The sequence below is a fragment of the Hippichthys cyanospilos genome, chromosome 7 (genome assembly GCF_059441005.1).
Source record: "Hippichthys cyanospilos isolate Australia breed blue-spotted pipefish chromosome 7, RoL_Hcya_1.0, whole genome shotgun sequence".
Classification (NCBI taxonomy): Eukaryota; Metazoa; Chordata; class Actinopteri; order Syngnathiformes; family Syngnathidae; genus Hippichthys; species Hippichthys cyanospilos.
Genome location: NC_142375.1, coordinates 9,201,606 through 9,215,628, shown reverse-complemented (window position 1 = coordinate 9,215,628; position 14,023 = coordinate 9,201,606). Strand labels below are relative to the sequence as shown.

The 14,023-nt window shown below is 42.0% G+C and overlaps 1 protein-coding gene across 1 annotated transcript in view; it reads right to left on the bottom strand.

The window, feature by feature from the left end:
• bcl11ab (BCL11 transcription factor A b) overlaps positions 1-11,669 on the bottom strand; it is a 38,541-nt gene extending 26,872 nt beyond the window's left edge. The window contains exons 1-2 of the mRNA XM_088420440.1: positions 11,317-11,669; positions 8,382-8,768 (exon numbers count right to left, since the gene is read on the bottom strand). Of these exons, the coding sequence (XP_088276566.1) occupies positions 8,382-8,768; positions 11,317-11,371 (442 nt within the window). The 5' untranslated portion in view covers positions 11,372-11,669. The remainder of the gene's footprint in view (positions 1-8,381; positions 8,769-11,316) is intronic.
• Between the last annotated feature and the right edge of the window lie 2,354 nt (positions 11,670-14,023).

Here is a 14,023-nt window from a genome sequence, read left to right as displayed (position 1 = left end):
TTAACTAAGTAAAGGAGGCTTGTAATATGAAATATACAGTATTCTTATTTGTTGTCCAAAAAGGAAAAAATATCTTGTGTAGCAAGAAAACCTAAAGATTTTTTTTTTTTTTTATTTCAAATGATTCAATCTGGGATTTTCTTACTATGATGTCTTTCCTCAAAACATTCATATATAATTTTCCTCATAGCAAGCGAAAAAAGATGATTTAGAATTACAGTATATTTAGCGTAAGACCAAGGCCTTTTTTCTTAATTTAGAAAATGATAGCAAAGATGAAATCTTATTATAAAACCGGACTTGCCCAAAAGCATTGTTTTAAAAATTTACAGCAAGATAACTTTTCCTACTCTGTAATTTTAGTTAAATTGTGTAATAGAATTATGTTTCCTTAAAACTACTGTATTGCAGTCATTGTTTTGATGAATAAAGTCATTAGAAAGATTTGGGGGATTGTTTTGTTTTAAAATTACAGCTTAGCATGGGTGTCATTTTAAGAAAAACATTATAATTAATGATTTACGAAAATGCATCATGGTAAAGTTTGCTTAAAACTAGCAAAACTGGCCTGAATTTTGAAATTGAGAAAATAACTGCTTATATTCTACAGTTTTAATATACTGTAAAATTGAAGAATTTTGAATACATTTTTGGGAAAATGTTTTTTTTTTTTGTACAGATTTTTACAGGTAGTATGGCTCAGTCATATTGTGGTTACCTGCCAAGCGAGCTAATGTGGGTTTGATTCCAACACCATTGCGATCCTGTTGAAGTGTCCTTAAGCAACACACCTAACACCTACTTGCTACTGATGACACATCATCAGGTGACACATCATCAGGACTTAAATGAATATTAAGTGAAAAGTGCTTTGAGTACCCAAGGTAGAACAGCGCAATGTACCCCAAGTGGAAGTCCATTTGAAAAAAGATTTTAAGTGTAAGATTTTTGTTGTTGTTGTTGTTTGACCTTATATTAAGAACTATTTGCTCGAATATGATTTGCAACTTGCTTTCATAAAGAATATCCGACTGTGTTTGCACTGAATTTGTTCTTAAAACCTCTTATAAATCAGAGGAAAAAAATCTTGAATTGGGCTTTGGCAGGAAAACATTTCTTACTCCATTGGCAGATTTTTTTCTGTCTTAAAACACGAAAAAACATGAAAACCTGAAACATAACACAAACGTTGTCCTTGTTCCTACTCCTGTTCACTTGTACAGAGAATGAATGACTACGGGGAGTGGGAGTGCATTTAAGTTGAAGATTTCTTTTTTTTTTTTTTTCATATCTTAACAACTGTACCAAGAGCTGCCTAATCAACTCCTGACACTATAAAGTTCACTCTGGGCACTAAAGTGGGACTTGCAGTCACGCCATGGACGCACACTTTCCCTTCTTCCTCCTTTGCTCCCTCTCTTTTGCCCCCTTTCTGCTTGTCCTCAAGTCTCCCTCTGACACTCAGTCAAAGCAGCATCCCCCCCAAAAGCCCAGCAGCTGCTGTCCGCTCCATCCAACTCAAGAGGGGGACCAGCCTGCCGGTTTTAGAGCGTTAAATTATCCATTAGATGTTATCAAGTTGTAGCAGGGCCGTGCCATTCTGCTAGGAGGCATCAATCTTTCATAAGTCCCAGGCACGCCGAGCATTGGGATACACCAGAAGTTCCCAACCACTCCCAGCGCACCAGCAACCCTGCTCAACTCACCCGCCTGCACGCAAACTTGGACATGTACACACAGTCGGACGGGCAGCCACGCACACGATCAACAATTACATATGCTGACATAAATGAAGTCAGGTACACGTTCTTGCACTCAAGCGCTGCGGAAACAACTAGGATGAGCCTTATTTAGGGTGCATCTAGGCCAACAATTCTTGTCCTGTACATCTCGTAAGTCATTAGTGTTCCCTTTCCAGAACAAAACTTGTATTTTGAACAAATCTTAGAAAAATGCTTTGTCCTTTATTTTAGTATTATTTTTAACGCTATCTGGGTTGGACTACCGCTCACACTGAGTAGCTAACTAACGAACAAACTAGCTTGTCCCCTATGCACTCTCCTTTTTTTTCTTTTCAACTCATCTCAGTCTCTCGTCATGGCCGGGCAGGCAGGCAGGGCAGACATGTTCAGAATGCGCTCCAGTAATGTGCTAATCAAAAATGCAAAACAATTGGCAATTACCGCACAGGGCCCTAATGGTCATTAGAATTTACAACAAGGTAATGAACTGAGAGTCAGCTCAGACCATGCATATTCATAAAGCAATCAGGCCTTTGAAGATTAAAGAAGCGCTTCAAATTTAAATGAGGGCACCAGCATGTTATCAGTGAGATTCAGCCTGTGAAAGCAAAGGCTGCCTGGGACAGGAGTGTGCCTATTATGTTTGCATGTATGTCTGTGTGCCTTAACGGTTGATCATTGTGGGGTGGGAAACATAGTAGAAGTGGATTTGTGTGTGTGCACGTGTTGGTCTTTTTGCTGTGCGAAGATGTAAAGGATTACGAATTAAACAGCATACAGACGGAAGTGAAGTGGAACGACGACTTCAAAATCAGCGCAGCCTTGTGATCATCCTTTAAAAAATGTCGGGGTTAAAATTAAGATCAAATGTACTGCTAACTTGAGCAATCATGAGGCAACGGGCTTTTGAAAGCAATCTCCCCCGAGGAAAAGAATATCTATTAGTATACAGTATGGGCAGGAGCAGACACCGCGTGTGTATGCTGAGGTGCTCTCTCACAAACGGTGGCAGGACTGTGAGTTTTCGTAAGTGTAAAGTCAGGCGCAGGGGTCTCTCTCTGTCTCATATCTACATTCTGTGTGATAAGAGTGGCAAGACACAGGTGTACAGACAAGCACCCATTCATATACATATGTCACATATTCTCTGTATATCACATTCAGTACAATCTAACACACCCAGCACTGGGATTTGCAGTAAAGATAGTGGAGAAAGAAAGACCAGACAGATAGTGACCAGGATCAGCGGGTTCACATTAACACAACAACCTCATCGTTGTGACTCTCTGAAGGCCTCAGTCTTATAATCCCCGCTGGGAGGAAGACAAAGCAAAAAGTGCCACAACCCATCCCTGAACTACATTACTAGTCACAGTAGTAACAGTGGAGGATAATAGAGGATGGAGGATAAGGACGTGATGCGAAACAGAGAAAGAAAATCTACCCTTATCAATGTTTAGTCCGAATCGCAAATACATTTGAAGAGTGCATCATATTTAATATCAGCGTTTCTTACCGTCCCAGAATAAAACCCTCTCATCTACCCACTTCCTTTTTGGCTCTCGTCTGCCACTTCCGGAGGTGCAGCTGTATAAAAGTCACTTTTTCTTCTAATATTTCTGTTCAGTCTAAAAATAAAGTCATTAACCTGCAGGTGCTGAAGTCGGCGGCTGGTGTGACAGGCCTCGACGCTGTCAGATGACCCCTGGCCCTGAGATGTGACTGTCTGCCATGCTATTGACAGGACAGAGCCAGGACAGTCTTTTTTTTTCCTAAGAAAGACGTTTTCATCCTGCGTGACGTGGCTGTGGACAAACAAGGTTGTTTCTGTTGTACACTTTTGTTTGACAGCCGGTTGACAAGATGGATTGATTGTGATCGTGTATGTGTGTGGCTTTCTGGCTTGCTCAATCGCCATATCTGCCACAGCGCGAACGAGCTGGAGAGTAAAATCCAAGACTTCAAACATGCTATTGTCTACCACTTTGCAGTCCGCTAAGATGAGCAAGAAACATTTTGCAAGGTAAAAAATTTGAGGAGTCAAAGTGAGAAAGAGGGTTTGAAATCTGGATCACATGTTTTTGGCAGCTCTCACCAACTCACAACACATCATGGGGCCCGTGCCACAATATTTATTAGTATCAAAACTCAGGATCGCATACGATGGTTAACATTGTGTGATGTATTTGTGTCCACACAGCTTAAGAATAAATGCAAGCTTCTTTTTTTTCTGTGTTGGTAAAGCAGGTGTGTCTCTGTGCACATTTGTGGGTGAGCGAATGCATTTGTGAGTTGCTGCTTTTGTGTATACTGTATGTGTGCGGGTGCATACTTCAACTAGCCTCCACCTGAATGGCCTGAGGCTGTAGTACCAAGGTTGTTAGAAGACAAACAGAGACACAGGAAGCCCAATTCAGGAGCCCCGAGGACAGCACACACTCTTTGTGGCATACCTACTCATAAGTATACATACTCTCCAATTGGCTACCACACACACACATCTTCCATCTCACCATAGGTTGTGCTTCCTAAGCCGACAAAACATCATTTTAACATACACACCTTGCCTCCCTCCAGGCACACAAGCATTTAGGCCCATCCTGTCCCTCAGGAGCAGTGCTCTGTGCCAAGTCTGGGCTGGCACAGTCCATAGCGGGGTGTCCTCAGGCAAGGCTTGCCAAGTCAAAGACCCTTTCATGTTCAGCCTGCACACCCAGGGTAGTAAAGCTTTAACAAACATATCTCACACACATGCACAAAAAGCTATAAACTGTTTAAGTGGTCAAAACCGCACCTGTACACAAACTTGCACACATATGCACATGTTTTAGTTAGAAAGCAGATTCGCACCCAAGATTTTAACACGCACTGCCATCCTCACAGCATCAACGTCTGTGGGCACAGAGAGCGTGGCCTCTCTGAGGAGAATGCTTCTAGAATTACAATAGTATTATGGGAGGCCAATATTTGTTTATTTATAGATAAAAGCGGAAAATGTACGTACTCACTTGCTTTAGTAAACTCTTCTTCCACAATTTGCTGTAAGAAAATGGTTTGCTGCATCAGTTGTACAGATGTGTGAAAGTGGATCTTTTTTTTAAGGAAATGCGGTTGCTTTGTGCTGCCCCTTTTGCTTCGGTGCTTGAAATGTGTGAAGTGTGTTGGGACAAAAAAAACAAAAAGTGGTCATCAAAATGTGTTTCATTCTGAACATAAAAAAATCTGAATTAAATTGCTTTTATTTCTTGCGACCGCTTGATGAAATAAAATTGAGCAAACAATTTTATACAGTACTGTATACAGTGGCTGTAATTTGATTTATAAAAAATGTGTTGATTAAAAATTCACTTCCCTGTATCTTTGCATAGATTAACATTACATACAATTTGCAAAATTGAGCAAGTGTAGAAATATTTTTTTTCCAGTTAGCATAAAGTAATCACAAACTATAACAGAATCGTTTAAGTCTGCATGCAGTCAATGTGTTTACGATGAATAATTTGTAGGAATACTGAGCTCGTTGATAATGAAAATAGAAAACAATTCACCCCGAATGTTTGAACTCATACTGTCTGCAAAATTGCAGATAATTGTCTCAATCATTTTCTTTCTTTCTTTTTTTTTTAAGAATGGACCACTCTACATACCAGAACCCAACTCCCACCACTGCTCCCCATGTAATTAGGTCCCCTCTTGTACTTGCCAAGAATTTTGGCTTTCTCCATGCCCCTGCTGTTTACCTTTATTAAAAATGGTTGGAGCCCACAGCTAAATATAGAAACAATTTTATCGGAGCATAGTATAACTGTAGGATCCAATTACCATCAGTTTATGCAGACAATGGAGTGTGTATGCTGAAAATATTAGTTGGTGTTCAGTAATTACAATAGCATGCATCCGGGCCAATTCAGTATCAATTAAAGTGATCACCGAAACAAAGCGCCATATGTGAACTTGCAAAGCGACCCAAACGCGCACGCATGTACGCTCGCGCGCACTCTGGCCACAGAAAAAAAGACGTCAAAATCAAGAAAACCCTTCCATCCCCCTCCACCACTCACACACCTACACACACACACACATTAGTCACCCCCAGTTCTCCCTGACAGATACCCATTGAGTATATGTGTAAGGTGGTGAAGGACATGGGGGCTGGTGGTTTAGAGATGTGGCAAGGTGCCAATTCAGAGCTTGCTAAATACCTTTGTCTCCACAACGCAGACACACTGAACAGAATGCTGCAAGAACACACACAGAAGCTCCTGAGCAATATCGCAAGAAATAAGGTTTCGCTCCAAAGAAAGAAAAGAGGCAGGGGAGGTGGCTGCCATAATTAACTGAGTATTGATTCATAGTCAAGGTTTGAACTGAGCAAGAGGAGGCGGAAGTGTGAGGCGCTGTTCAATTTCACTACAGTGGCCTCATTAAGACACTGGTGAGCATATACGAGCTGCAAATGTTGGCAAGGATAAATATGTGGGCCTCTCTAATGTCGCGATATCATTTCGGGTACATCTTTCATAAAATATAGTGATGAGGTTGGCGTTACTAGACAGGGTAGTGCATGAGTAAATGTGTGATTGTGTGGTAGGTTCTCTAAAATCACTACAATGGGGGGCAGCAATAACATAACAGAAATCACGTTACTGACGAGTGAAGATGAGCGCAAACAAACAAATGTTCGCTAATACGTCACTTGAATGGAAATTGCATCATGTGCGATATAATCCAGTTTTGCAGTTTTGTGTGAGAAACGGTCATCTGCTTTTTCTGGGCCATCCATAATCTGGAGACAAGCTACGTTGTCGCTATGCATATCTTAAATTGTTTATCATGCAAATGATGGCAAGCAGGCTGCTCTGCCCTCTTCTAACGGCCCAGGGCTTCAGACTGCAGACCGTGGCCCCAGCTGCAGCTATGAGACTTCCCAGACAGCCTCAGCTGTCCCATTGAAGGTACAGCGTCAGCTCCGGTTTTAGACACCATCATCACCCCCACGATCTCCCGGTTCAATCATCCTTCACACTAGGTTCGGCGGCTCCTACGCCACTAAACCATATGCATGAAATTACAGTTCAAATGCTAGGAGATGCTAATTAAGAATGTATGCAGATTCCTAATTTGCATCTTTTCAAATTAGGAATATGTGCATATTCCTATTTTGTACATATATGCATATCCTGTATAAACACAATCCAGTGTATAAGATTGCGTGGAGAGCAAATGCATGGAAATGTCTCATCTCTGTGTCAGCCTCTAGCTGAGCAAGGTGAGAGAACATGGCAGCGACCATATGTGGTAAGGGGTGGTGCCCTAGCACTGCCAGTCTACATCCATCAATCTCAGATACAGCGCAACAGCAGTAGGAGGAGGGCTATCTCACAGGATGTGAATGGTATAAAGCTTTTCGTACTTTATCAGACCTTACTCAACATGGTTCACACTTTGAAATGACTTTTATCCAGCAGAATGCAGTTTAGACCCTAATTAAAGTAATCAACCCAGGCAGTGTGTCTCTTGCAGAGCATCTAGATCATGAGGGCTATAAATAAATTTCTGCCCTGAACGCCAGCTCCTGACCCTGCGACATCATGTGAATTGTGTTGCATGAGGATCTAAATAAGCAAAGAAAAGCATATTCGAGCAGCTGACAAGGCCAAGAGGCAAGTGAGCTTCGAGTGTGTGTGTGACCACATGTGTGTTTGCGTGTGTGCATGCAAGTGTGTGCGCGCATTATGTGCGTTAGTGCTTGCATTCGTGTGCATGTGTGTGCGCACTCACACAGAGGGCAGATGTTTAGCAAACTGCACACTAATGAACAGTGGTCACTCTGTATGGGAAGAGGGCTAACTAGCTAACAACTGCAAAGAGACTTGCCATCTGCAGAGCCGCAGCTCTAACTAATAGAGGACAGTAGCTTTCATTGTCAAGTGCTGCTCTCTGCACATTGAGCTTGAATTGGCTTCAAATTAAACTACCCTATCCCAGTCAACGTGGCCAAACTGGCACACGAAATTAGGGAAATTTATAAAGATCAGAATAAGCTTTGCTGGTCAAAATCAAACCCCGCCATGTAGAGCCAGTCATAAGGGAGTCACGCTTGTTTATCACAACAGGCCCGTGTAGTCCCAGTGGACTGCCAATAAACCAACCAGAAGCATTAACAAGACCTTCATCACTTAAATCACAAGACAAGCAGATATTAAAGCCCGTGTCTTTTAAAATGAACAATTTTCTTTGAAAATCCATTTTAAGAAAGATTTTCAGTAACTTTAAAATAGTGGCGGACTTTTCTTGGCACATGTTTGAAGAAGCACGAGACGTAGAGTGGAACAATGTTGGGAGGGAGACAGAGGCATCGCTCACCATTGCATGAGGGCAACGGATCTATGCACATCTGTGATCCATTTTTTCTTTACATAATCTGTGTCTTTGTTTGACTGCGTGCGGCGTTTTTCACTGAAAACGTTTCCGTTCCTTGCGATAATTGTAAAGATGGTTGGTCTTTATGAGAGTTCAGGGCTCCTACTGAAGGACATTCAAAGGCCTTAAATGAAGCAGCAGATACTTGACATACCACCCAAACGAGACTCCCATAGCTGTTGCGTTAACTCTTGCATGGCAGACATTTGTGTTTACCTGCAATATTCTCCTGCTTGGGGATTATTCCTTGCAAGGGTGTAGATAAACAATCCTCGTCCCGCGGCGACACCTGAACGGCCACCTCCACAGGGTGGCATACCCGACGTGGGTGGTGGTTCCTTGAGTGCGAGGATGACGTAGAGAGGGGCGAGGAGAGAGGCGAGGACGGCGGCCTGTCGAGGGGCTTGTCGGTACACAGACTCCCGTGGCACTGCCTCCGTTTGTGTTCAATGAACAGAAGGATGTCAGCCAAGGGAAAGCGGGACTGGCACTGGCCGCAGGTCAGCAGGTCCTGGTCCCCTTTTAGGGGTTCGCCCTGAGCAACATCCAGCCTGGGGGACTCCTGACAGTCTTCTTCTGGTATACCACCTGATGGCGGCTCAGCTGGGGCGGGAGGGGAAACAACAAGTGAGTTGCTGTTCAGTAAGATTAAAAAACAATGTGCAACTTATGTAGAGTCTATAGACCGTTATTTGAAAGAGAAAGAAAGAAAGAAAGAAAGAAAGAAAGAAAGAAAGAAAGAAAGAAAGAAAGAAAGAAAGAAAGAAAGAAACACTCATCTTGCAGGAGAGAGGCAGACAGACGACATAGTTGCTTGACCTTCTTTATTGTGCTGCCAATCTCACTTTTTAATGAACCTAACACCTCTGAGGATCAAAAAATAGATTCTAATTTGAGTTCAAGATGATTGGACCCCATTTTGTTAAAAGTGCTGGGATCTTGTGAACCATGGTTAGACATGGACGGGTTGGATGTGGAGTACGTCCCTGAAGTACCAACAGAGACAGAACGAGAGAGAGAGAATTTATCCAGCCACATAGTAAATGACATTGGATGTTCCAACTGGGATGTTGAGATAAGATGTGATGAAATTCTTGCCGCCGGTTCAACCTTTAATTCCATGTCAGGTCAGAAGAGAAGGTGATGGGGGACTATGCAAGATAGGCCCTGCTATACCTGTATGTTCGACTACATTAAAGATGAGAGAATTTGGCACTCTTTTGCTGAAGCTTATCTTAGCCAGCTTACGCCACGGACATCGCCGGTGTGTGTGAGGCAGGGTTAAGGAGAATGGTTTTCCTTCAAAACCAAATAATCTCATTTTTGATACCAAGCAAGAGTGTTGCGAATAACTTTGAAAACTAAAATTTTATCTTTTTCAAATGACACAACAGAATTTAAAGTGGTCTGGGTATGTGTAGTAAGGCGGATGTGCAGAATGGAATGTTGTAAAAAAAATAAGTGGTTTAAGAGAGATCAAATAAGCAAAAGGCTGTCACTACCATTTGGCATTTGATTGATTTAAGAAATACGTGGTCATGTAACTTCATGAGGTACTGTTTGTGATACTAAATTTGATAAAGTGTATACTTGCAAGGTTAAATTGTTTTAAAAAAATAACTAGAAATACATCTGTAAAAATGTGGAAATACATAAAGCAAAACAAATGATGCTAAAACAAATATATTAAAACAACCAAGGTGCCAGGTCCAGGGATAAAACTCGGAAGAGTGCAATTAAGTAATAGAAATACCGCATGTGCTCATTGCCCACTCAATGGGTCAAGTCAATATCATTAAGGTATGAGAACTATGTTATTAAAATGTAACCATAATTCAATCTTCAAGGATCACATATAAAATTTGAATGTGTTTGATGAGATAATTGAGATGAGATTTTAAATATAGTAATGTAAATGTTTTTTAAAGGGATCGTGTGAAATAACACGGGCCTTGGAGTACATCGGTTCCTATTCCCCAACCATTATGCTTGTATTACGTATTATTACATCTCTATGCACGAGTGAGTCTGATTTTAACACACACTAAAAAAAAAAAAAGATTTAACGATAAGCTACACTGGCTTGGTTAAGGTACTGTACATGCGCTGAAGTGGAGCAAGTTCAAGTTCATAGGTGCTTGACAGCAGCGCAATCATAGTACGCCCCCAACTGGCAAATCCGGTTGTATCACACGGTTGTATCACACAGAGAATGAATGCAGTTGCTTCTGCGATAGCATAATTGGTTTCAGCCGATACAGAAGAAGCGGGGGAACATTTACATCAGATTTAAGAAAGACAACAAAAAAGAGGAACATATGAATTCCTATGAAGAATGCATATTACTGTACTGAGCAAAAACTTGGTTCCGTAGCCATACAATTAGGCTCGCATAAAGGGCATCTTAAGCACTGTTCCTCTTTTTGGTAGGAAAATAGTGACCCTTTAAACGCATTTCTGGACGTATCCTGGTAAAGTTAAAACGCGACATTGCAGCGTCGACGTCGCAGTGTATTCGAAACAAACAAACAAACAAACAAAATGGCCATAAAGGGAGTCTTAACTTTGAATTTGTAGGTGACTTAATGCACAATGTAAATGGCGCCCTTTAAACGCGTTGAACACAACTGAAAAGCGCGTACGTGATCATGTGTGATCAGTTTACCCTTAACTATATGCCTTTCCAGGTAACAGCGCACACGAGGTCTTTACGGCAAGCGGGCGGCCAAGTGTGCATGTAAACACCACTTCCTGACCAAACAGCCGCTAACCTCGCAAAGAAAACTGACAGCGCGATTCAGAACGCTGGTGGTTAGGCTATATATTTGTTTACATTGCAAGCTGGTAACTTATCCACTTGATGCAGCCTTGTTAAGCAAAGGTCTGCGGTGACCAAACCTATGCATGCCCTTTAATGGCAAAAGGAATCTGGAGGGCTCCGTGACACCACCAAGTTAAGTTGAACCTCTCCGCCGCGTTGTTTTGAGGCGTTTGCATTAAAGCCCACTGTTTCTAAAACGCTCCTCTGCGCTCCCCGTAGTGAGAGTTCCCCCACACAGGACAGTCTTACTATTCAAAACGATCAAGGAAGTCCCCATCCACTAAAAATAAGTCGACCCACGAACAGAAACAAAACCACGCATTTACTTACGCGAAAAGTCCCGTTTGCTCAAGTGCTGGGGTTTGCCTTGCTTGCGGCGAGACATGTCGGCTGGAGTGGCGGCTTCTCGGCGGAGCTCACATTGGGAAATCCAGGTAGACTCCAAGTGAAAATTTCCTCATGGATGCGTCTGATGTCCGCGAGAATCACGAGCCGCGCGGGTGAAAGGCTCAAAACATGCAAAAGTGAGGTGGACGGATCACACGCACGCGGGCGAGGGGCAATAACGCGCTGCGGGCAGCGTGGAGATCCTCATGACTTTTAGCGCAACCGGAGAGTGGCGGCGATGATGATGATGAGGGTGATGATGATGATGATGATGGAGGGCGCATGCAGTGAGAGAAGACCCCCCTCCTCCTCCTCCACCCCCTCATGCCCTCCCAAACCCTGAGCTGCAAGTTCAAGTGCGGACGTGACGTTCCTGCGAACTTGAACGCCAGGAGATAAACCAAAGTGAGACCTCGGAAACGTGGGCAGGGCCAAGGCGGCCGGTGGGAGGGGGCAGCCGCTATAAACCAATGGACACTGATTGTTGCGGACTACCTATAGAAACGGAAGGGGGGCTACTCCGATGACACCCACACAGGGGGAGCTGAAGTAAAGACTTCTGAGACATTGTTTCTCAATCATTTTTTTTAATATCCCTTGCGTTTTTTCAGACAAGTAGTCCTTGTAATGGCTGAACTCGAGTCATTAGTCATCTGTGGATGATTTAATAACGTGACACTACATTTGCATTGTGGTATCTCTAGGCATATTTTAGTCAGCAACTCCTGAACACAGATCATGTAACATCCTCCGTTGTATTTCTTTCATGACGCATTTGTATGAAACTTAACAAAAGGCATACATTTTACAAAAGAGACATTTAGCACAATACAGCAATATTGTATTTTTCTTCATGTTCCAATGCATTTGTTCCTAATTTGAAGAGAAAAATGTACTGCTCTTGTAACTGCATTAAAAATCTTTAACAAAGATTTACAGATATATGCAGTGCAAGTATTGCACAAATATGCAAGTATTTCCCCTCTTTAAAAAAAGAGCTTCATGTTGTGCTATACTACTAAAACTGTATACCTTTTTTTGTCCTTGTCACGCTCCAACATGCTTAAGACATTTTGTACTCTTTATAAGTATTGAGTCACCAATAAATAGTTTTTTTTTATAGGTTCAGCAATGCCCTAATGGCTATACTACCTATGCTAGTACCCAAGAGTGTGGGGGAAAAACATAAAGGAAAGAAAACCAACACCTTATTTGTATTTGTTTGTCCATCTTGAAAAGATCAATTAAATCTCAAAAGTTTGCCTAAATCTTCAATTAACAGTTTTATTTTAACACACTCTCTCTCTCTCACACACACACACACACACACACACACACACACACAAGATTGTGACTTGATAATAATTTTCAGTGATTGTCAGACAGTCTGGATGCCCGATTTTCTGGCAAATGACGACCACATAAGGTCAAAGCAATGACGTAGATTGAATTAGGTTTTCATCCATCGTTGTATTGTTGTAACATTGTATTTACATAAAATAGAAGTACTGTAGTCTAATATATGAATATAACATCCATCCATCTATATTCTAGAGCCGCTTCTCCTCACATGGGTCGAGGCTTGCTGGTGCTCATCCCAGCTGACTTCAGGCAGAAGGTCGGGGACACCCCGCTTCCCACTGTTCTGTATATAGATGCTTGCATCAACATCATGCCAAGCCATGGTCAATGTTTGTTGTTCGGTCCACAGTCATGGTGTTATTAAGTGTATACAATCTTGCTCAATCCTAAATTAAAAAGCTCTGTTTCAAATTAGGTATGAGGAGATCTTTGTGTCATTTTGCTTTTCAGATGTGATTTGAATGAATGAGCCACCAATGCTCACTATAGGGAGAGGAAAAACCACCCACATTGACATTGATCAGCGGGGTGAACAAATAGGGCCAAATTCAAACGCTACAAAACGCCTCACTTTAAGAACGAAGAGAAAAACAATTACCTTATTACAGTAGTGAGCGAACTCAAAAAAATGCATTCTACTGTATAAGTAAGAAGCAGAAATGATGTTTATTTGTGCGTTGTCATTATCATTACATTGCAGAATTGCGGTAACGCAATAACATAATCCCTTTTGCTAAAGCATGTTAATTAAGATATTCCAAATGTTTCAGAAATTTACCATAAACCAACATTAACCCGAATATTGATTGCATGTAAATGTTGCCAAAGTTTTCCCGGACACAGAGAACCCAAAGAGCCAGGGAGTGCACTCCACACTCAATTTGACTCATTCCTAGCTCACGTGTCGGGGACAAATGGGATGTCCGTCGGTCCGTCACTGGCTGACTCCTATTTTGCTGGCAAATGACAGACCAGCAAAAATTTGTAAAATTCCCATCTCAGCTGGTGGCGAAGTGAAGACAGAAACAGGACACCAGCTTATAGTGAAAGAGTGATCAGCAAAAATGTGTAAAATGCCCACGTCTGGGCCTCAAAGGGCCTTGACTTGAACAATGTGATGATCAATACTTGTCACTTCTGTCATGTCTGACCGGAACAGAGCTCCCCCGCCTCTTAGCACAGAGAGAGGGCCAAACAAGACATGCACATGCAACCAACATCCATCGTTTCAATTAATCTCTTCCTAATGTGGAAAAAAAAATGTACTATTCCTGCCACAGCATTAAAA